This window comes from Leptodactylus fuscus, chromosome 5 (assembly GCF_031893055.1).
Source record: "Leptodactylus fuscus isolate aLepFus1 chromosome 5, aLepFus1.hap2, whole genome shotgun sequence".
NCBI classification, from domain to species: Eukaryota; Metazoa; Chordata; class Amphibia; order Anura; family Leptodactylidae; genus Leptodactylus; species Leptodactylus fuscus.
In genome coordinates, this window is record NC_134269.1 from 95,807,971 (window position 1) to 95,831,267 (window position 23,297).

A 23,297-nucleotide genomic window follows, 5' to 3' on the forward strand; every position below is an offset into this window, starting at 1 on the left:
AAACTTGTTCTCCCAGATAGCTGCTTTCTCCAATTCATTTTATCTTGTATATAGTCTGAGCAATATTTAATATATATACCCATAATAAGGATTACTCATTTTTGGTGTAGTCAAGTAGCCAGTGACTTGCTACTTACTAAGGGCTCGTTCACATCTGTGCCCGATCTCTGTTCAGCAGGTTTCCGTTTCCTGCACAAAACAGAGGCAGAGACCTGCAGGACTCTTTCATACCCATTCATTTGAATGGGTTTGAAAGATGTCCGGCTGTGAGCGCCGGTGAGCGTTTTATGCTCTCCGCTGCGAAACCGTTTTTTTAAAATTGGACACAGAGTTGGACATGCAGTACTCTGTGTCCGGTTGAAAAAAAACGGTTTCGCGGCGGAGAGCATAAAAAGCTCACTGCCGCTCACGGCTGGACCCGGTCTGACAGGCTTCTGTCTTCTGCATGCAGAAGACGGAAACCACAGAACGGAGACCCGAACGCTGGTGTGAACCTAGCGTAAGGAGTGTAAATATTTTAGGAATTTGGCTCTAGACATATAAATAGAGCTGTTTTCTTTTTTCCATAATAGTCTCAGTAGACAGCTAGCTAGAAAGGTACGTACCTCCATCTTGAGCTGCTTCTTTACAATGTTTCAGTTTGTTCTGCATCTGCAATGTAAAACAAGATTTAATGTTTCTTTTATTCGCCAAAGAAAAATAATGGTGCTAAAGCAACAAGTTGTCCATCAAGACATTTACACTACAGAGTGAAGTCTACGTTAGATATCCTTCTCTTACCTACAGTGCCTTTTTATGTCAATCACAGTGTGTCACCCATGGTTACCTCCACACCTCTCACCATTTGTAAGTGACACTACATACACATTGAACTATTGAGAATATGTTCAGGTGAAATATTTGCCATTTGTTTAGGGATCTGTTAAATCCAGTTAAGGCTAGGTTCACACCTGCGCACCATCTCCGCCTGGGGATTCTGTTCCCCATAGGGCTTTTCTCCCTGACTTTTTCAAACTTTTTTGGGCGGAAACCCGGCGGACCTCATTATAGTCTATGGGTCCACAGATTTCCGAGGGTAACCACTTTTTTAAGTGGATTAACTTTCCCAAAGTGGACCACCCCAAACGGAAACCCAAACGTTGGTGCCCAAATTATAAACATACTAGCTATAACCCGCGACTGCTGTCCCCTCACCCTTGCGCGAACCACCTGCAGCGCGGCCCGTGGCCCCCTACGGCCCTTTCCTTGCAGCCGGTGCGGGCCCCTCCCACAGCATCGTGGGCTTGGGACCCCGCGGCCCGATGCTGCACCTCCGGCCCTCCCCTTTCCCCCCACCCACGCACCCGGCCCCCTTCCCCCCTTTAGAGATTACAGTCACCTCCTACATCTACCTCTTTCCCCCCCACCACCACCTACCCATGACCCCGGTTACTCTCCCCCCCTTTGCACATGTGCAATTTGGCCCCCCTCCCCCCTACTTACCTTCTGCCCTCTGGTCCCCGCGCGCTGGCCACGCCCACAACTCGGCGCCAACCTAAGGGCTGCTGTGCTGGCTCCCTATCCCGCCCACACACCGCCATGCACCAATAGGAGTGGCGTGTAACTACCTGCGCTGACATCATGCCTGGGCTGACAGCAGAGCAGGAGACAACTTTTGAAGGTCGCGGTGGTGTTTTGGGGTGAGTGAGACACTTTTAAAGTAGCCCATTTTTCCTTCCTGGCCAATATCTAGGTGTGTGTGAAATTTCTATGAAATCCATTCAGCCGTTTGGGTGTGATTGAGGAACAAACATCCAAACACACAAACCCACAAACATCCAAACACACAAACTTTCACATTTACAATATTAATAGGATAAAATATTTATCCCATTCAATGAACACCGTAGTAGGGGGGAAAACAAAATAGCTAAACTGCTATTGTTTTACTGTTTCACCTCCCATCACAAAATGAATTCAAAATGATCAAAACATCAGATGTCAGTTTGTTAAAACATAACAAAACTATATAAATGTACAGCCATATACATAAATATATATATACCAGATCATAGCCCACAGAATACAGCTAATATGTCATTTTGGCTGCACAGTGAAGGCTGTAAAAATAAAATAGTTTTTTTTCTAAATCTATCCCATTCTGATTATATTCCAGCTTCCCAGTACATCATATGGAATATTAAATGGCACCATTTTGAAGTACAATACAGCTCTTTGAACAGAGAAATAGAAAAATTATGACTTGGAAAATGGAGAGTAAAAAACGAAGATGATGAAACAAAAATAGCTGGGCAACACCCTAGCTCAGTGGTCAGCATTGTAGCCTTGCAGTGCTGGAGTCCTGGGTTCAAATCCTCTCAGGAACAACATCTGCAAGGAGTTTGTATGTTCTCCCCGTGTTTGCGTGGGTTTCCTCCCATACTCCAAAGACATACTGATAGGAAAAAAAAAATGTCTGTGGCAGGAAGGGGTAAAAGCAACTTCATATATGCAATACAATGTATTGCATAGGTCAATGCAACACATACATAGTGCTTAATATAATAAAGTATTGTGTAACCAATATGGTTCTTATTCACAGTGCTACGCTCCCTTAGTTCTGCACTTATGCTAGCACTGTGCACATAGCTCACTCTTGGCTTAACTCTTCCCGCACCTGTCTCAAGCAATCCTCACACTCTGACAGATGAAATAACCAACTGTGTTCTGCACCACCCTCTGATAAAAAATAAAATAGAGAAAATTCCTCTCTGCATTGAAATGTCTGCAAACATAACTTTAATGTTCCCCCTTCATCTGTTTGTCACTGAGGATCTTCTACAGGGCTTAACAGTTAAGAACATTTTCTGCTCTGCAATGTCCACCCTTCAAGATCAGCAAGCGATATATATTCCAGTTAATAAAAGGCAATGGCTTTAGATGGAGGTTGGTCCTACTACACAATGTGTAATCTCTTTTACCAAATGGAATTGACTTGTCTCTCCCTCAGCCATTCAGAAGGAGATCTCTGTGACTGAGCCATGATGGACCATTGACTATATACAGTGTACCACACATTATAGTGACACCAATATAATGACCATATGGGATTGAATATTTTATTATTCAGCTATTTTGAACCATTTTATGCACAGAGCTCCTACAGGTTGGATAGTTTTATGATCTTTTCTGTGATTGACAATAACAGGTATTGGCTGCAGGTCATTCTGAGTAGTATCTACCTAGTGAATATATTCTTATACTCAAAGGTGTAACTTGGAGGTTTTAAGCCCCAATACAAAATCTGTAACATTGCCTCTTCCTATGAGGTTTGCTGTACAAATTCTGCTGTCCATTCATTTCAGTAGAAGGCATTGAAGTGAATGGGAGTAGGAAATGTTTCTCGTACTAGAAGCATTGATTATGAAAGATAAGTTTAGATTATAAAGGATAATCTGTTTTCCCTTAGTCATAACAGCAGCACAAGTGGGGTATTCTGCCCCTGTGTGCTGGTAGGACGGATGGAATTTTTAATTAACAATTAATTACAACCTGGCCCTATAAGAGGGCACAAGGACCTCCCACCTGCATGTTAATACAAGAGTACATAAATTATACAGTTCGTACAACAATAAACATACAATAATTATAGGGAGGGAAGCCTTGTGCTGCTGTTATGACTAAGGGAAAACAGATTATCTTTCATAATCAACGCTTCCCTGTTGTCATACCAACAGCACAAGTGGGGAGATAGCAAGTAATCCCCCCCTTAGGGAGGGTTTCCTCGGCCCATGGAGGTCAGGACCAACCGCCCGAAGGCCGTAGTGTCGGAAGCCCGGGAGTTTAGACGATAATGCTTTACAAAGGTGAGAGGTGAGGACCAAGAGGCGGCCGCACAGATGTGTTCTAGTGGAACCGCCGACCTCTCTGCCCAAGAAGATGAAACCGCTTTGGTAGAATGAGCAGTTAGTCAAGCTGGAGGGGAAAGGCCCCGGGACGAGAAAGCCGTCCTTATGGCCTCTCTCACCCAGCGGGATATGGAGGCCTTTGAGGCCTTTTGACCTCTAAACCTCCCAGCTAAATTAGTTAGAAGGTGCTCCAACCTCCTAAAAGACGATGTCCAGTTCAGGTAGATAAGATCAGCTGGTTCAAATTTGCCAGGGAAGGGACCTTGGGAGTAAACCCTGACAGAAAACGCAGCTGAACCCTGTCACTAAAGAGAGAGATATATAAGGCTTTTCAGAAGACAGGGCTTGAAGTTCCCCCACTCTCTTGGCCGAGGTGATGGCCAACAAAAAAGTCACTTTAAAGGTTACGAACTTCAGGTCCACCTCTTCCAACGGCTCAAACGGAGGGTCACACAAAGCCGCCAGAACAATCCCAAGATCCCATTGTGGGACAGGGGTTGATACTGAAGGTCTGATTCTCATAGCACCCCTAAGGAATCCTTTCACTAAGGGGTGTTGAGCTAAACGATTCCTCAGATAGGCGGACAAAGCGGCTACCTGTACTTTCAAGGTTGCTGGAGATAGCCCTTTGTCTAGGCCGTCCTGGAGGAACTCCAATATTGATTCCACAGGGGGGGTTGGACACTCCTATCCCGCGGTCCAGTCCCCAGGAATTGAAGATGTTCCAAATTCTGTGGTACTTCCTATTTGTGGATTCTGCTCTGGCGCAGGAGATAGTTCTCAGGATGGCCTCTGACAGTCCACTATGACTTAATAGGGACTGGTCAACCTCCAGGCTGCCAGGTTGAATCTCCTGAGATCCTGGCATCTCTGGCCTCCTTGAGTGACCAGGTCTGGGAGAGGGAGAAGCCTCCAATATACGCCGCGACTTATGCCTATGAGCTGGGCGAACCAAGTCCTCTTGGGCCAGAATGGTATTATGGCAATAGCCTGGACTTGGTCCTGTTTTATTTTCATCAGTACTCTGGGTATGATGGGTATTGGAGGGAAGATGTAAACCAGCCTGAACCTCCAAGGGATGGACAGGACATCCACTGCCAAGGGATCGTCCTCCTGGTACAGAGAGCAGAACTTCTCCACCTTGGTGTTGAGTCAGGTCGCCATGAGGTCGATGTCTGGAAGACCCCACATCTGGACAATTTGCTGGAACACTTCTGAATTGAGTGAACATTCTCCTGATATGGTAATACCCCGACTCAACTGATCCGCTACTATGTTCAGGGAGCCCTTGATGTGAACAGCGGATAACTGGGACAGGTTCCTTTATGCCCAGGATACAATTTGATTAGTTTCTCTCAGGAGAATGCTGGACCTGGTTCCTCCCTGTTTGTTCAGATACAACACTGTCGTCATGTTGTCCGACCGGACCTTGACCACCTTTCCTCGGAGGTAAGGGGCGAAGTGCAGTAACGCTAGGTAAACTGCCCTGAGTTCCCTCTGGTTGGAAGAACCTGCTTCCGGGCTGCTCCATCGGCCTTGAACAGTCCTCTCGTCCACATGAACTCCCCATCCTGAAAGGGATGCATCCATAGTCAACAGAGTCCAGACCGGCTGGACTAAGGACCTTCCGTCTTTCAGGTGTAGCCACCATTTGAGGGAAAGACGGGCACTGGGAGAAAGGCAGATCATCTTGTGGAGTCCTCTAAGGGACCCATCCCATGCTTTCAGTACCTCCGCCTGGAGGGGACGGGAATGCCATAAAGTCCAAGGGACCGCCTGGGCAGAAGATGACATTAGGCCTAGGACTTTCATGGCAGTTCTGATGGAAACCCGCTGGGTCTTGTACAAAAATCGGGCGCCTGCCTGAATTCTCGCCCTCCTTGGGCCGGATATAGAGATCTGCATAGTCTCCGAGTTCAACTGGAACCCCAGGAACTTCCTTTGGATGGATGGTATGACCTCTGACTTCTCCCAATTGATTAGCCAGCCTAGCTTCAGCAGGAAGGAGGTGGCAATCTGAAGATGTTGCTGGAGTACCGGGACTGATCGAGCTTTTATGAGCCAATCGTCTAAAGTAGGGAACTATAAACAGACCCTGAAGTCTGAGAGCGGCAGCTACCTTGGTGAATGTGAAGGGAACAGAGGTGATGCCGAAAGGAAGAGTGGCGAACTGATATTGCTCCCTGTGGCCGTAAATCTGAACAGCGATTCTGAGAAATCGTCTGTGTGGCTGAAAGATCGGTATGTGCAGGTAAACGTCTTTGAGGTCCAAAGTGACCCTGACGTCGCCCTGCTGCAGAAAAAAAGCTGAGTCGATGGATTCCATCCGAAAATGCCTTTTTATGATAAAATGATTTAAGTACCTGAGGTCTATGATCATTCTCCAGCCCCCTGATGCTTTGGGCACCAGGAAGACTGGAGAGTAGACCCCACCTCCTTCCTCCGAAGGAGGGATCTTTTCCAAGGCTCCTTTCTGGATGTACTCGAGGATGGAAGACTCTAGGATGGCTTGACGTGCAGCAGGTAAAGGGTGAGAGGTCACAAACCGGTCTGGAGGAGACTAGGTAAATTCGATCGCATACCCACGTTCGATGACCTGAAGCACCCAAGGATCGTGGATAAGGGTGTGCCACACATTTAGAAAACAAGAAAGACGACCTCCCACCGGGATAACGGCCACAGGGAGCAGTGTCCCATCAAAAGTTCTGTTTCTTCTTCGGGTCCTCTCTAGGGTGACCACGGGCGGGATCTGAAGCGCCTCTGCGACTGAGAACTCGGACGAGACGATCCATGTCCTCTGCCAAAACCCTCCCGTCTGCCTCTCGTAGCCTGGGGGAGGTTCTTCCCCTTGGTATCAGCGAGTCCTTCCATCAACTCATCTAGACCTGACCGAAGAATCTTCCCGGTTCAAATGGCATGGCGCAGAGCGCAAATTTGGAAGAGGCGTCTGCCCTCCAAGGCTTCAGCCAAAGGGGACTTCGGGTTGCGGTAGCCAGCGCCATACTTCGAGAAGCTTGCTTCAGTTGCTGACGGGAGGCTTCACCCAAATAGTCTGCAGCGGTAAACAGGGAAGACAAGGAGGCTAGAATATCGTCTCTGGGGACCCCGGAATCCACATCCCACTCAAGTTGGGAAAGGCGGGAGCGAAGGCTATTGGCCACGGAGGTGGAGGTTATGGCTACCGATGCCTGGGCGGTGGCAGCCACGTAGGCTTTCTTCAGGGTCCCGTCAGAGCGTCGGTCCAGGAGGTCTTGCAGGTTCGACCCGTCCTCCAGAGGGACAATCGTCTGACGAGATAGTTTGGCGACTGCCATGTCTACCTTCTGAAGTGGGCCCCACTGATCCAGCTGAGAAGAGGCAATAGGGTACAGTGCCTTGAACACCCTGGAGTAGAGATGGGCAGAGACAGAGAGCATCTATCCGTCCGTTGCCTTTTAGCAAAGTGGGATATGGAATCCTTGATATCCTTCAGAGATTCCTCCTGAAAAAAACGGAAAATAATTCCCATATAGAAGGCTAACCAAAACATAGCAGCCCCCCCCCCCCCTCCCCAGGGTATACTCACTATGAACTCCTTAACCCAGACCATCACGTCACAGGTGGATAATTCTTCAGGAGGAGGACCTCTGCAGGAGCGACAGCGGGAATCGCCATAGCCTGAAAAAAATTTAAATTTTCCCAGCATTAAAATACCTCTCCTCCGCCAAAGCTGGATACTAAAGAAACCCTCTTACCATCGGGAAGGGGAATGTCGCAATCAGCGCAGACTAAGTGTCTCCTTTTGGAGGAGGACTTCCGGCGTCTGTGATCGCCCGGAGGAGGGGTAGACGAGGACATGGCAGCGCTCGCTAGACCACTCGACTCTACGGGAATTTCATATTTAATCACAAAGAGATGCAATGAAGGAATTTGCAAGACCTGAAAGTATACTTACAGATCGACCGAAGTGTAGATCAATACAAACAGCAGATTGGACTTGAGCAAGATGCACAGGAACACCAGCTAGCCCCACTACAAGATAGGGAGGCAATGAAAGAGGAGAGAAGGAAGTTTAAATAGCCCGCTGACGTCGCCCTGCAGAAAATTAGGATTTTCTCCTGCTACCTCCACCTCCCTTTTTTTTTTTTTGGAGGGGGGGGGGGGGGCTATCACACCCTCACCCCCACCCCCAACTCGGGGAGGGGGGGGGGGGGGTAGGGGAGCGACGGCCTAAATATGTCCAGGGCCGAACCGGAAGTGGGCCCTGGACCGCAAAAAAGAGAAGTCCCCATTCAGGAGGAACAAGGATCTCCCTCCTGGTTCCAGCCCCCGAATTCTCAGGGGTGAAGGAGGGGACCTAGAGAAAGAGTGCCGCGGCCTCTGATGCTGATGGAGGTTGCGGCGGCAGCCACGTCACCAAGGCATGCTGGCCAACCAACTGCCAGCCGGACATGCCGGAAGTGACGCGGCCGGCCTACGAATGCCGGAGAAGGAAGGGATGGCCGTCGGAATGAAACTTCCCATCCCCGGCGGCCGCACCAGAACAAGGAAACTCCCCGCCGCCGGATACCAGACCTGGAGCAGCTGGAGAGAAAAGGTGAAGAAGGACAGGAGGTAAGAACCAGACCTGCCCAGAGAGGACACAAGGTCCTCCCACCTGTGCTACCGTCCATAGGACAGAAAAAAATCACGCAGGTGGGAAGTCCTCGTGCCCTCTCATAGGGCCAGGTTGTAATTAATTGTTAATTAAAAATTCCATCTGTCCTACCAACACACAGGGGCAGAATACCCCACTTGTGCTGCTGGTATGATGACAGGGAAGTAAGATTTCCACTGAAGATTTTGCATGATGGGTCCTGCCAGAAAATCCACTGTATGAACTTACCCTTTTTTCACACTGATCCATTCATTTCAATGAGCCTGTACACACGACCATGAATTTCACAGTCCTGTGTGCAGGCCAACAGTCTGGGTCACAATATATAGAACAGGTCCTATTCCTGCCCTATTTTGTGGCCCTTGCTTCCGTGGCTCCTATTCATTTAATGAATATGTCCTCCGTGTGCCACTCATTTTTTTAATTCATGGCCGGCCGGTTGCAGCACGGTCATCTCCAACTGGCCTTAGGCACAAGAGTCTGAATGATGCTGCCTTTTCTATACCATGTATAATTAATACTTTGCTTACACATATAAATATGTAACAAGACTTGGAAGAGTAGTTGTGAGAAACATATGTGGGTTTTAATAATGCTGAAATACAGGACATCGTAACTTTTAACAGGTATGTAAGTTATTGAACCTATCTTCAGCTTTTTCTGTAAATGCACCATTCATTTACTGAAAAAAAATCAATACAGATTTAGAAATGTGCGTGACAACGGGAAATAATACATTTTTTGGGAACTGTAAAAAGGAACCAGAGCCTGAATGTCTAAAACCCAGAAGAATGGCATGCATACAGACTTTTGCTTACCATGTCATTTTGGAACATAACAAATCCCAGTACACAAAGATTATAACACAGTTATAGGAATATCCCAACACCCTCAATGGCCAGATGTTGGGTAACATATTGGATTTCAACCTCCTGATTTTTTTTTGTTCTCGGGACATAAGCCGCTTGCAGAGAAGTCTGACAGCAGCTTCGTCCCATCTTCCCTTTAAGTACATGTGCAATGCTGAACTTAGCCAAGTATGCATGTGTATGGGGGATATAGTGATAAAGCACTCTGCCAGACGGCCAGTCAATTGACAGTTATCTTGTGTGTATGGCCAGCCATAAAAGGGGTTTTTCTCATGAACATAACCATTTTTTAATTTGTAGAAAATTTAAAGTACATCATTTTGAAAATATAAGTAATTAAACATTTTGCAGAGTTCTATAAAGATTTTCTCTAACCGTCTCTAATAGGTTGTCTTAATAGGTTGTCAAAAATAGGACTATTTATGCAGGAACTTCCTATGGTCTGGCAATGGTCAGAAGCCTTGCTGAGTTCCCTATTGTGGCTAAGTTTTCTCATGTCGAAGAGAGTAGGGACAGTGCATGCCTGAGAAGGTGGTGTCAGGTCATTCATATAAGGATTGTTTTATAACCTGTCTACACTATTTTTACACTGAATGTTTTTTTTACCTTTTGTATTAGCTTTATAAAGCTCTCTTTTTCTCAATCTATCTTAAGGCTATATCTTGGCTGGCCAAAGTGCCAATCAACGAGAAACACGTTGATCAACAATTGTTTTCACCGATGTAAAAGAAATGAGAGGCGAAAGATCTCTTCTGTGATCGTTTCTCGCCATGGATTATCAGTAGCAAATACCTGATCCGCAGCAGTACTACGGTGGTGACACACTATGTACTGATCGCAGTTATAACTGCCCTCAGTTCTGGGGTCAGAGGCGCTTTCCTTTAAAGGTAGGTGACATACTGATTCATTCTTGGCTGCTTTTCATTACTAACCTCATTAGCAGCAAAACGTCAGACAGTAATTAGCCTGGAATTAATTAGTCCCTCTGCCGGCATAAGGTTTAGGCTAATAAATCTGGCCAACGCACAGACTGAGTGTAATGTGTGAATCTAGCCTCGACAATTTGTCCAGTTTCAGCAAATTTATTCAGTCATTGTTTGTATAATAAAAAGTTGTACAATTTTCCAATATACTTTCTGTATCAATTCCTCACACTTTTCTAGAGGTCTGCTTGCTGTCGTTCTTAGTTTACTTGTAGTGGATACAAATCAGTTCATGGTCATGTGATGATACTATATGGGGTCCGCGTGGTTTCTGCCCAAAAAGGGTGAAAAATGCGGAGAGAAAAGCACTGCATGCAGAGCTTTTCTCTCTGCATTTTTCAAGCGGAGGTGGGAATGGAATCCCTATACACAGAGCCAACACTGGTGTGAACCCAGCCTATGGCTGAGGACCCACGTTGTAAGCTTTTTTTTGTTGTAGATTTTGCTGCCGTTTGTTTGAACCAAAACCAGGAGTGGATTAAGCAGAAGGTAGAAATATAAGTACTTCCTATATATTTCCCATTTCTATTGTAGCTATTCTTGGCTTTGGCTTAAGAAACCACCACAAAATGTGAAACAAAAAAAGCTTCATTTCCGTAATGTGGGGCCTCAGCCTACAGGGGGTTAAAGCTCTTCCTCTATGATCCACACTAGGTTTTGTGGTTTCAAACTGCATCTGAAAAAAAGAATGCAGAAACTAAAACTCAGTCTGGGCTCATATAATGCTAATGTTTCATTTACATGTTCAGTTACAGTATGTAGAATTTACTATGCATTTCATTATTACTTTGCCATTAACAGAGTTGTATTTAACAGCCATTAGATTTCAGGTGAAATGCATATTTACATATTGTAAATGCGGGACCTTTAGGGTCCATTCACACACAGGAAAATGGTGAGGAATTTGGTGTGGAATTTCAGCACTGAAAAAAAAGCCTACGCGTCACATTTTTTTACACGTGTAAAAAATGTCATTGAAGTCAATGGGAGTCTTATTTTTACACGTGTATTCTTTACACGTGTACTTTGCCAAAATGAGCGTGCGTTTACTCCGTATGAATGGACCCTCCCATTGACTTCAATGGGTTCCTTTTTCTGTGTCAGTGTTCAATATATATTTGAACACTGACACAAATTTTGGTATTTTTACCTGTATACTGAAACATATTCAAGTTATAGCTATATAATGGACATGGACATAAAGTCCAGACTTTCAACTTTCATTTGAGGATATCCTCATTAAAATTGGGTGAAGGGTTTAAGAGTTTCAGCTCGTTAAAGAGGACCTTTCACCTCCTGGGGCACATGTGGTGTAATACACCGCTAGAAAGCTGACAATGCACTGAATTCAGCACACTATCGGCTTTCACGTTCTGTGCTCCCGGTGAACAGCCGGTACCGTAGCTCTTCACTGTCAGAAGACTGTTAATGACAGTCAGTCAGGAACGCTCTTCCTCACAGCAGTGTCTATAGCGCTGTACTGTGAGAGCTATAGATGCTGCTGTGAGGAAGGGCGTTCCTGACTGACTGTCAGAAATGCCCTTCTGACAGTGAAGTGCTACGGTACCAGCACCGATAGCTCTTCACCGGGGGCACAGAACGTGAATGCGGATTTCAGCACACTGTTGGCTTTCTAGCTGTGTTTTACACCGCATGTGCACCAGGAGGTGAAAGGTCCTCTTTAACATGTGCCGTCCTGTTTTTAAAGGGACCAAACGGAATTGGACAATTGACTCTGTGACTGTCTCATGGGCAGGTGTGGGCAATACCTTCGTTATGTCATTCTCAATTAAGCAGATAAAAGGCCTGGAGTTGATCTGAGGTGTGGTGCTTGCATTTGGAAGAGTTTTCTGTGAAGAAAACATGCGCTCAAAAGAGCTCTCCATGCAGGTGCTACAAGCCATCTTTAAGCTGAGTTCACACAGAGTTTTTTGGAGCGGATTTTGATGTGGAAGTCTGCCTCAGAATCTGCTCCAAAAAACATCTCCCGCGGCTAGATGCCGATGCAGTGCAGTGCACCGGCATCCAGTCACGGTATTCCAATCTGAATTAGGCCCAAATGAATGGGCCTAGTCAGGAGGGAGTGTCACGCTGTGGACGCCCGCAGCTGATTCAGATGCAAGATAGGGCAGCTCGCTTCTTTTTTCCGCGAGCAGGAAAAAAACACTAGCGGAAAAAAGAAGTGAACAGCTCCCATTGGGAGGTGTTTTTTGGGGCCAGATTCTGAGGCGGATTCCACGTCAAAATTCGGACCAAAAAAACTCCGTGTGAACTCAGCATAAAGCTGGCAATACAGAAAAAAACCCATCCAAGAAATTGCAACTATATTAGGAGTGGCAAAATCTACAGTTTGGTACATACTGAGAAAGAAAAAAGTGCTGGTAAACTCCTCAATGCAAAAAGACCTGGATGCCCTTGGAAGACAACACTCTCCAGGATATAGGCGTATCAATATCCAAATCTACCATAAAGGTGAAGTCTACATGAAAGTAAATACAGAGGGTTCACTGCACGGTGCAAGCCATGCATAAGTCTTAGGAATAAAAAGGCTAGATTGGACTTTGCGAAAAAAAAAAATAAAAAAAAAAAAAAACATCTAAAAAAAGCCAGCACAGTTCTGGAAGAACATTCTTAGAACAGATGAAACCAAGATCAACCTATGCCAGAATGATGGATAGAATAAAGTATGGTGAAGGCGTGGTACAGCTCATGGTCCAAAGTGTACCACATCATCTGTAAAACATGGCGGAGGCAGTGTGATGGCTTGGGTATGTATGATTGCCAGTGGCACTGGGTCACTAGGGTTTATTGATGATGTGACACAGGACAGAAGCAGCTGCATGAATTCTGAGATATTCAGAGACACCCTGTGTGCACAAATCCAGCCAAATGATACATAATACAGATGGACAATGACCCAAAACATAAAGCCAAAACAACCCAGGAGTTTAATAAAGCAAAAAAGTGGAATATTCTTCAAAGGCCAAGTCAGTCACCTGATCTCAACCCAATTGATCATTTCACTTGTTAAAGACTTAATTTCAGCCAGAAAGGCCATAAAAAAGCAACTAAAAACCGCTGTAGTAAAGACCTGCCGGAGCATTAAACAGGAAGCACAGCGGTGTCTGGTGATGTCCATGAGTTCAAGACTTCAGGTAGTCATTGTCAACAAAGGGTGAACAGCCAAGTATTAGAAATTAATATTTTATTTAATTTGTCCAATTACTTTTGGGCCCCTGAAATGAAGGGATTTAATATTTTAGTGGATGCAGATTCTATAACTGTTAACTGGCTAGTGTTACTTATAAGAGTATTCTAAAACATTGGGCGAACCCAACCCTCCCCCTCTCCCCATGTCTCTATCATTAATTATTGCAGAAGTGGTCGGACATTTATTTCTTATGGATTTGCTGAACACAAGGTGCAAAAAGACAAACTCACAGGGCAGTTCTTCAATTATGGGTTCTGTATATAAAAATAAAACTTCCACTTTTCAGACAGCAACTTTATCAGTGTTTTAAATACATGGCAGGCAATTCTTTGGAAGTTTTACATGGCCAACATCCTTAGTTCCTATGACAGTTAACTGATAGGGTTGTGGGTGCTGGATGGGATTTAACGCTGTCTTACTATATTATGTCATCTTATCCTATTGATTTGACTTTCTGTTCCTATGTGGAACTGATTTGTTTTAACTCGTCAATTGAGTATTGTGTATGGTTATTAATTATCATATTACAAGTGCTTGAAAAACTCTAATAAAAAAAGTATACAAAACAAAAAAATACTAAATCTTGGTTTAAAAATATGTAATGTTCTGGTGACACATTCCCTTTAAAAGATGTTTAAAATTCTTTCTGCAAAAATGTAATGTTCGTCATGCTGCACTTTACAAAGAAAAAATAATATAGTAATACAAACCATATGTTTACATGAAAGTGTATATACATTTACATGAAGACTGTCCATGTTATCCCATCATGTGGTATGAGCCACGAGTGACTAAAACAAGTTATCCTTACCTTCTCTACTTGCTTAGGGTTTCCCGATACAGCCAGACGCTCAAAACTTAGTTGCGCTTCCTCTGCCTCTTTGCACTTTTGCTCATAACTTTTTTTTGACTAAATAGGAAATGAAAGAGAAAGCAAATATTAAAATACATTTATAAAGTTCACAAAATCACTGTTAGGGTGAGTTCACACTGAGTATACGCCAGCTTACTCTGAACGTAAGACACGTTTAGAATCAGCGGCGTATAAAGCAGTTCCCATTCATTTCAATGGGAGCCGGCATACGAGCGCTCCCCATAGAAATGAATGGGCTGCTTTTTTCACTACGAGCACTCCCATTGAAGTGAATGGAAAGTGCCGGCGTGTACGGCTCCCCATGAGCAGAGCTAGCTGTACACGCCAGCACATCCCATTCACTTCAATGGGAGTGCTCGTAGTGAAAGAAGCAGCCCATTCATTTCTATGGGGAGCGCTCGTATGCCGGCTCCCATTGAAATGAATGGGAACTGCTTTATGCGCCGCTGATTGTGAACGTGTTTTACGTTCAGAATAAGCTGGCGTATACTCAGTGTGAACTCACCCTGAAGGGAATGGAACCACTAACCATTCTCATATAGCTATATAAGACTTTTACCCCTTTAAGGGTGCATTTGCTAGCTTATTCTGAACGTAAAACACGTTCAGAATAAGCGGCGTCTAAAGCAGCTCCATTCATTTCTATGGGAGCGGGGATACGAGCGCTCCCCATAGAAATGAATGGGCTGCTTCTTTCACTCCGTACAGTCCCATTGAAGTGAATGGGGAGTGCCGGCGTGTACGCTCCGGCATGAGCAGAGCTTGCCGTATACGCCGGCACTCCCCATTCACTTCAATGGGACTGCACGGAGTGAAAGAAGCAGCCCATTCATTTCTATGGGGAGCGCTCGTATCCCCGCTCCCATAGAAATGAATGGAGCTGCTTTAGACGCCGCTTATTCTGAACGTGTTTTACGTTCAGAATAAGCTAGCGTTTACTCAGTGTGAATGCACCCTTAGGCTTCATTGATTTCTCCCAATCTGTGAAGCCTGTGCTATTCTAGTATACTCCCAGTCATGGAGATGTGCTGATTAGAGCCTAATCTGTATAATAATGGATAATGGTGCCCAAACCAAATGAATGGTTCCCTTTAGGCTAAAAAAGTGCTGTATGAAAAACCGCAGCGCAAAGCAAAAGTTTTTACCACAGCACTGTTCACATAAAGTCAGCAGAGGTTTTTTACAGTTACTCTGTAGTGCATGGGATTCTAGTGAATCCCATCCCCACAGTGCAGTAAAACACACGCAGTTGATACGCTGTGATTTCCAAAACTGTTGCGGCTTTGGAAATTGCAGCATGTCAATTATACCTATGGAAACTCTGGCATTTTCCCTATAGGTATAATTGAAGCAGACATAGGTAACCTTTGCGAACTTTCTGTGCAAAGCGTTGCAGGAAAAACTGCAATGTGTTTCTACTGCAGTTTTTTCCACAGTGATTTTTTTTCCTGCGGGACGCTACGTTGGGACCTTAGCTTTAAGTGGTATTCTTTGTAAAAACTTGTAATATGTCCACTGGGTATATCCACAGACCAGCACTGGATGTCCCTACGTGCATTAGCCAAAACCTTTCATTATGGCCTTTAAGTACCAAATCAGATGTCTCTTATTCATAAAGTGCTAGGTGAGCAGAATTGGTGCACATCCACTCCCAAAATCCACATAGCTTCTATAACATTTTAGCATTATCAGATCCCTTCCCTAGACAACTTACCTCCATTGTCTTCTTGTATAACGTCACTTTATTCTTCTGGAGTCGCTCCATTGCATTTTCATACTGTATGTAGGAAATTGCAATATAGTTAGCTACAGAATGAAGTTCTTGTAGTAGTAGTAAGACTATAATATCAGTAAGGCTGGATTCACACCTGCATTGGAGTCTCTGTCCATAGGAGACTCCGCTGCAGAATCTGCTTAAAATTGGTGGAGAGAAAAGTCCTAGGGAGAGAAATACTCTATGGGGTCCGCAGGTTTTTTAAGTGGACAGGGTCTCCATCTATCGAGTCCCTATGTAGAAGCAAATGACAAAAACTCGGATGCTAGTGTGAACTTAGTGTTAGACTAAGACTATGACAGTGATAATCTATGTGTTTAAACCAACACTCAATGGAAAAATATTCTCTGATATACTTAAAAATATATTCAGGAAAAAAAAAACAAAAAAAAACAAAACATCTAGTTATATAGTTATAGGTTTATAGGAAATATCTCCCCATAGGCCATCATTAAGAGTGCTACAAGTTATGAGCAAGTGAAACCTGGGCCATATGTGAGGGTCCCAACTATTGGATCCCCTTCAATCAGACATTCATGGTATGATGTCATTTTCTGTTAGTCACTGTCATTTCTACGATCTGAATTCATTTACCCATAGGACAGAAAACCCCTTTAGGCTAAGGCCCCACAGGACGTATCCGCAGCTCTAAAGCGCTGTGGGAAGAACCGCTGCGTGAACGCATTGCGGTTCTTTCTGCAGCTCTTTCAACAGAAAGTTCGCAGAGTTTTCCTCCAGAATTTCTGTTACAATTATATCTATGGGAAAGCCACCGGCGTTTCCGTAGATATAATTGACATGCTGCGATTTGCAAAGCCGCAACGACTTTGCAAATCGCAGCATGTCCGCACTGAGTTTTTTTCTGCAAAGTGGGCATGGGATTCGCATGAATCCCATTTCCTTTGCTTGCACTGTAAAACGCTGCGATTTTTCCTGCAGCGTCTCCGCAGCAGGCAAATTGCGGCGTTTACGTCCCGTGGGGCCCTGGACTTAATGGACCAAAGAGAAAAAGCTGTTTAGTGGTAAAAAAAAAAAAAAATCCTTTATATTAAAATATGTTACACGGGATTAGTTTACTTGTTTTATGAGTTTTGGATAGGTTTTTGTAAGTGTACAGAACAGAGCAAAGTCACATCTTAGGCGGAAACGCGCTGGAAAATATTCAGCAATAGGGAAATGGTAAAAATGTTTCAGAGATTTCTCGCTAGTCTGTTTGATAGAGAATTACAAATACAGGGAATATCAATCATTTTTAATATGTAAAGATAACATTCTATAGTTAGTATTTAATTTAGCTCAATCTAATGTCCTGTGACTTTCTAGATGTTAGATTTTGACATGATATTTCTATGGCCATTTTTACTTTTCTTTTAAACATTCACCTTTTTCCTCAGCTCCTTCTGCCTCTGTCTGAAGTCTTCTAAACTGTGAAGCTCTTCTCTTAATGTTGTTGCAAGCTGGATATGAGAATTACCAATATTCTCAATTTCTAAGGTAAAATCAGTGATAAATTGTAGTCAGGTCACAAGAAATAAGCTTTATCGAACATACAATTTTGCAAACCCCTGAAGTTCTGATATCAGATTCATATGAAGGATCCCATACAATATATTTGTCAAGATTTCTTTATTTCATAGTTATGCTTGTACACAAATCACAAGTATGACCACATATAGACTATTGAGCCCAATTTTGGGCCCCAGTGTACAAGAAGGACACAACTAAACTAAAGAGAAGTACGACCAAGATTATTACGGAAATGGGTAGATTGGAACACAATAACAGATTAACAAATATTCAGTTTAGAATGAAGATGACTACGGGAAGATCTAATCCCAATCTACAAATGTATGAATGGACATTACAAAGGCTTTCTAATGATCTTTTTACTCCTCCACAGATGACAGTGATAAAGGGATATCCTCTACTCCTACAGAAAATAACATTTCACCAACATCATAGAGGGAGATCCTTCTAGCGAGGCTATGGCACTCACTGCCATAGGATGTGGTGATGGTGGATTCATAGTTCAAAGAGGGCTTGGATGCCTTTATTGAAATAGTCCAGTTATAGATTTTATATTTTTGGTAAAAGCAAGTTGATCCAGCGTTTTATACTGGTTTCCAGATTTGGAGTCTGGAAGGAATTTTTCCCCTTACATGGAGTAAGTGGCTTCAAGACTATAGGGTTATAGGTTGGACTTCATCAATGGACATTTGAAGAGAGTCATACATACAAGTATACTGTATGTTGCTAGTGATAATACGAATTCCAGCAGTTTCAAGATTAGAATAAAAATATAAAACAGCTAAAATGAAAACATAGATTACTTACGTTGTTTAAGGGTATCAAAGGATTCACGTAGTTTGCTAGAATAAATATACATAGAGCCTTTGTAAATAAATTGTAGTTCACATAGATGTATAAGTATGAGGATTATTTGCATCTTATTACCTATCTATTACAGATTGTATGGCTTATGTTATACCACAGTTGTTACATATTGAACAGCTTAATAATTCATTTTTATTTATTTATTTATTTAATCCTATAGATATAGACTCTATGCTAGTGATTGGCCTCAAATTCAGCCCCAAATCATGATATCTTCTGATGGAAATTTGGGGCACATTACATAAAGCCTGGCCCCCAGGGAGGATCCTGTAGTGATCCAGCTCAACAGTGTCTCAGGCCAAATGTTTCCAATGGCATGGGAGTCACCTGTGATTAACAGTAAACTTTTGGAATAACTTTCTGGGTGAATCCTCATGCGGATCTATGGCACATAAAACTGCACAATCCAGCCTCATATTTCTACCACGTCCTCTAGTAAAGACAAGTTGGATATGCTGTAGCAAAATAGAGCATGCATGAACATAACCAAAATAGACATCTGTCTAGGCCAAGCAGTTCTGTCTAGAACTGGCATCATAAAAAATGTGGGATTTAAAGGGGTTATTCAGGTTCCAAAAATTATCTGCAAATAGATCCACGACAGTGCTACATACTCACTGTTCCCTTATGCACCCCTTTCTTGGCTTTATTTTACATGCTGCTCCTTGTATCACTGTTATTTAAAGGCATTGCATCTGTGAACAAACTACATTTCCTATGATTCATCTGCCTGCTCTCATGCTCTGTATTTGCGGCCCACAGGGGGGAGGGAGAGCTAGCTTGCAAACAGTGGCGTAACTAGGAATGGCGGGGCCCCGTGGCGAACTTTTGACATGGCCCCCCCCCCCCATCCCAACTGACGCCGAAGACCTCGACTGACCCCCTCCTCCGCACTCTATTATGTCCCTTACTTACTTGCCCCTGCACACAGTATTAACCCCAATAGTGTCCCCTGCACACACAGTATTAACCCCAATAGTGTCCCCTGCACACACAGTATTAACCCCAATAGTGTCCCCTGAACACACAGTATTAACCCCAATAGTGTCCCCTGCACACACAGTGTTAACCCCAATAGTGTCCCCTGCACACACAGTGTTAACCCCAATAGTGTCCCCTGCACACACAGTGTTAACCCCAATAGTGTCCCCTGCACACACAGTATTAACCCCTATAGTGTCCCCTGCACACACAGTGTTAACCTCTATAGTGTCCCCTGCACACACAGTGTTAACCCCTATAGTGTCCCCTGCACACACAGTGTTAACCCCTATAGTGTCCCCTGCACACACAGTGTTAACCCCTATAGTGTCCCCTGCACACACAGTGTTAACCCCTATAGTGTCCCCTGCACACACAGTGTTAACCCCTATAGTGTCCCCTGCACACACAGTGTTAACCCCTATAGTGTCCCCTGCACACACAGTGTTAACCCCTATAGTGTCCCCTGCACACAGTGTTAACCCCAATAGTGTCCCCTGCACACAGTGTTAACCCCAATAGTGTCCCTCTGTGTACACCCATAAACAATTATTATACTCTGGGGTCTTTTCAGACCCCAGAGTATAATAATCGGAGACTAAATCGGGAATAAAAACATTAAAAAAAAAACCCACTGTTGCTTCTTACCTGTTCCCCGGCTCCTGTGCTGTGCTGTCCTCCTCTCGCGTCCTTCGTTAATGACGTCGGACGTCACATGACCCGGGAAGCATGCCGGGTTCATGTGACGTCAGAGACGTCAGACAGCAGTAGGACGGAGGCCTGGCAGGATCGCGGAGAGGTAAGTAACAGTTTTTTATGTTTATTACCTCTCCCGATCCACCGGTCATTATACTCGGGGGTCTGCAAAGACCCCCGAGTATAATGATAGCCTCTGTGGGGCCCGCGGTGTCACTTGCCGATCCCGGCCCAGCCAGGATCGGCAAGTGAATAGGGCCCGTAACTGCCTATTGAAAAAAACCGCAGCGGTAGCGGCTGTCACCGGGCCCCCTAATGGCCCGGGCCCTGTGGCAGCTGCTACTGCTGCTACCACGGTAGTTACGCCCCTGCTTGCAAATGAAACATAACAGCAGCGTATGACCTTGGATGTGGGAACGCGCCCTCACAGTACAGCGCTACACACATTACAGGCAGGAGGGACGTTCCCATTTAGACTGTCAGGAACACCTTCTGACAGTGAAGAGCTCTCTGTAATGGCACCAATAGCTCTTCCACCAGGGCACACAACAGGAAAGTCAACAGTGTGATTAATTCAGCGCACTGTCGGCTTTCTAGCGGTATATAAAACCGCATGTGCCTGAGGACATGAAAGGTCGTCTTTAAATCGGATGACCTTTTTTAAAAGGGTGACATTCTTTATGCACAGTATAAGAAGAGTCAGCAGTGTAAGAACCCCAGCAAAATCTGCAACAAAAAAGTATCTTTTCTGCAATGTGGGGCCTAAGCCAACCGTATAAATAACCAGATATGCTCAATGTTTATTTTTGTGGTCTTACTTGATTTCTGTTAACCCTGAAGCTTTTTTTGCAATTTGAACTAATTCTTTTCCATATTTTTCTTCTGCTATCGCCCTGGTAAAAATAAAAATGAAGAAATAATTTGATGTGGTTAGAATAATGTCATTTAAATAATAAAGTGTCTGTAAAGTAAAGGCAATAGGTGGTGATGAAGTATGGAAATTCAGCAGCAGCAGGGCGCAGATTGGGACCTAAAATGGCCCTGGAAAAAAATGCAAATGGCGGAGTCAATGCAAGTAGGCAGGGCCAGCAGAAGTAGCTGCTCCAAAAAGTAATTTTGCATAGGACTGCTTTACATAGAGGCAGCAGTCCTGTGTAAGTGACCATGTCAGACTGAAACTGTAATTTACCCAGGACTGATGCATCTCACTCCATGTAAATCAAACAGGGTTGCTGCACATGGCTGCCTGATTTATATGTAAAGGAAGCAGTCCTATGTAAGTAAAGTTACAGACAGTGGGATCTGCGTGGCAATTAAACTGTAGGTGCAGTAGTCACTGCCATCACACTCACAGTCCACACTCCTCAATCTAGAGCCTTTCAGGATTTGGACAAACTCTGGAGGGGCCTGGGGCAGGTGTAACATAAAAAAAGAAAAGCACATTCCTTGACACTCTGGTTCTTCTGTCGCAAACTGTTGTTTGATTGAACTCTGTTTCGGCCCTAGGAACCCATGCACCCCACGTGACCAATGAGGCCAATTGGCAGCTGCAGCAGTCACTGGAGAAGGACTAGTGACATATGCGAGTGACATTACCTATCCCTCTCCAGCCTAATTGGCCTCAGCAGTCACATGGGCTGCAGAGGGAATGAGGCACAGTGTGCGACCGAACAGACTGAGATGTCAGGCACTGAAAGGCTGGGGACAGACAGCCCATACTCCAGATTAATATACATAGCCAATCCGCCCCTAATCAGCATTAATATCAGACAATTTGGGTTTTTAATAACCTTTATTATCTTACCTCACAAAAATATTGTGATCTGATGGTGGTTTCTATGGCCAAATGACTATTAAAGGGATTCTATCATTCAAACTCATTTTTGTCTCACTAACACGTCGGAATAGCCTTAAGAAAGGCAATTCTTCTCCTACCTTTAGATGTCTTCACCGCGCCGCCGTTCGCTTGAAATCCTGGTTTTTGTCAGTATGCAAATGAGTTCTCTAGCAGCACTGGGTGCGGGCCCCAATGCTCAAACAGCACTGGGGGTGTCCCCAATGCTGCGAGAGAACTCTCTCCAGTGCCGCATCCATCTTCTTCAGCAATGGCCTCTTCACTCGTCTTCTTCCGGTGCGCAGGGGGGGGTCCAAATTCAACACATGCGCAGTACGCTCCTGTAGTTCTATGGAGTACAGAGCATACTGTGCCTACTCGCATAAAAAATAGCCACAAGAAAATGGACACCCGCATGTGAAGTCAGCTCTGCCCGAGGCGTGCTGGCAGAGCCAACTTGCACATGTGTTGAATTTTGACTCCCCCCTGCACGCCAGAAGAAGATGCGTGAAGAGGCCATTGCTGAAGAAGATGGAGGTGGCGCTTGAGAGAGTTCTGTTGCAGTATTGGGGATGCCCCCAGTGCTGTTTGAGCGCTGGGGCCCGTCCCCAGTGCTGCAAGAGAACTCATTTGCATAACGAAAAAAACAGGATTTCAAGCGAACGACGGCACAGAGAATACAGCGAAAGGTAGGAGAAGAATAGCCTTTCTTAAGGCTATTCCGACGTGTTACTCAGAAAAAATGAGTTTAAATGATAGGATCCCTTTAACATCAGACTTCCTTATTTTATATGTAACCCAGACTATGTTTTATGTGCTAAATCTTTTTATTGAGTTTCCCTGTTTAGGTTGTTGTCAAGTGACTTTGTGGTATTATGCAGCTGGGATATGGTAGGCATCTGACTGTCACACAATATTTACAGCATGCTGTGGTTTTACGCTTGTGTTTGGGCAGCTGACCTTCTTATATAGACCTTTGTGAATCTGCCAGCTAACCAGGCATTGGAGTTCTGTGGTTTAAAGGGAGAAGCGACCCAGATCCCCATACTGAAGTTCATTTACATAGTTATACTTTTATAACATAACATTTCTGCATAACACTACTTCTGAAACTATATAGAGACCTTATTGGTGAGGAATAAGGTAAGGATATGTATG

The 23,297-nt window shown here is 44.4% G+C and overlaps 1 protein-coding gene across 1 annotated transcript in view; it reads right to left on the reverse strand.

Moving 5' to 3' along the window:
- The window catches only part of PSTPIP1 (proline-serine-threonine phosphatase interacting protein 1), a 49,963-nt gene that overhangs the window by 20,620 nt on the left and 6,046 nt on the right, over positions 1-23,297 (reverse strand). Inside the window, exons 3-8 of the mRNA XM_075275851.1 lie at positions 21,124-21,198; positions 18,569-18,603; positions 17,617-17,723; positions 16,175-16,237; positions 14,398-14,496; positions 606-651 (exon numbers count right to left, since the gene is read on the reverse strand). Coding sequence (XP_075131952.1) covers positions 606-651; positions 14,398-14,496; positions 16,175-16,237; positions 17,617-17,723; positions 18,569-18,603; positions 21,124-21,198 — 425 coding nt within the window. The remainder of the gene's footprint in view (positions 1-605; positions 652-14,397; positions 14,497-16,174; positions 16,238-17,616; positions 17,724-18,568; positions 18,604-21,123; positions 21,199-23,297) is intronic.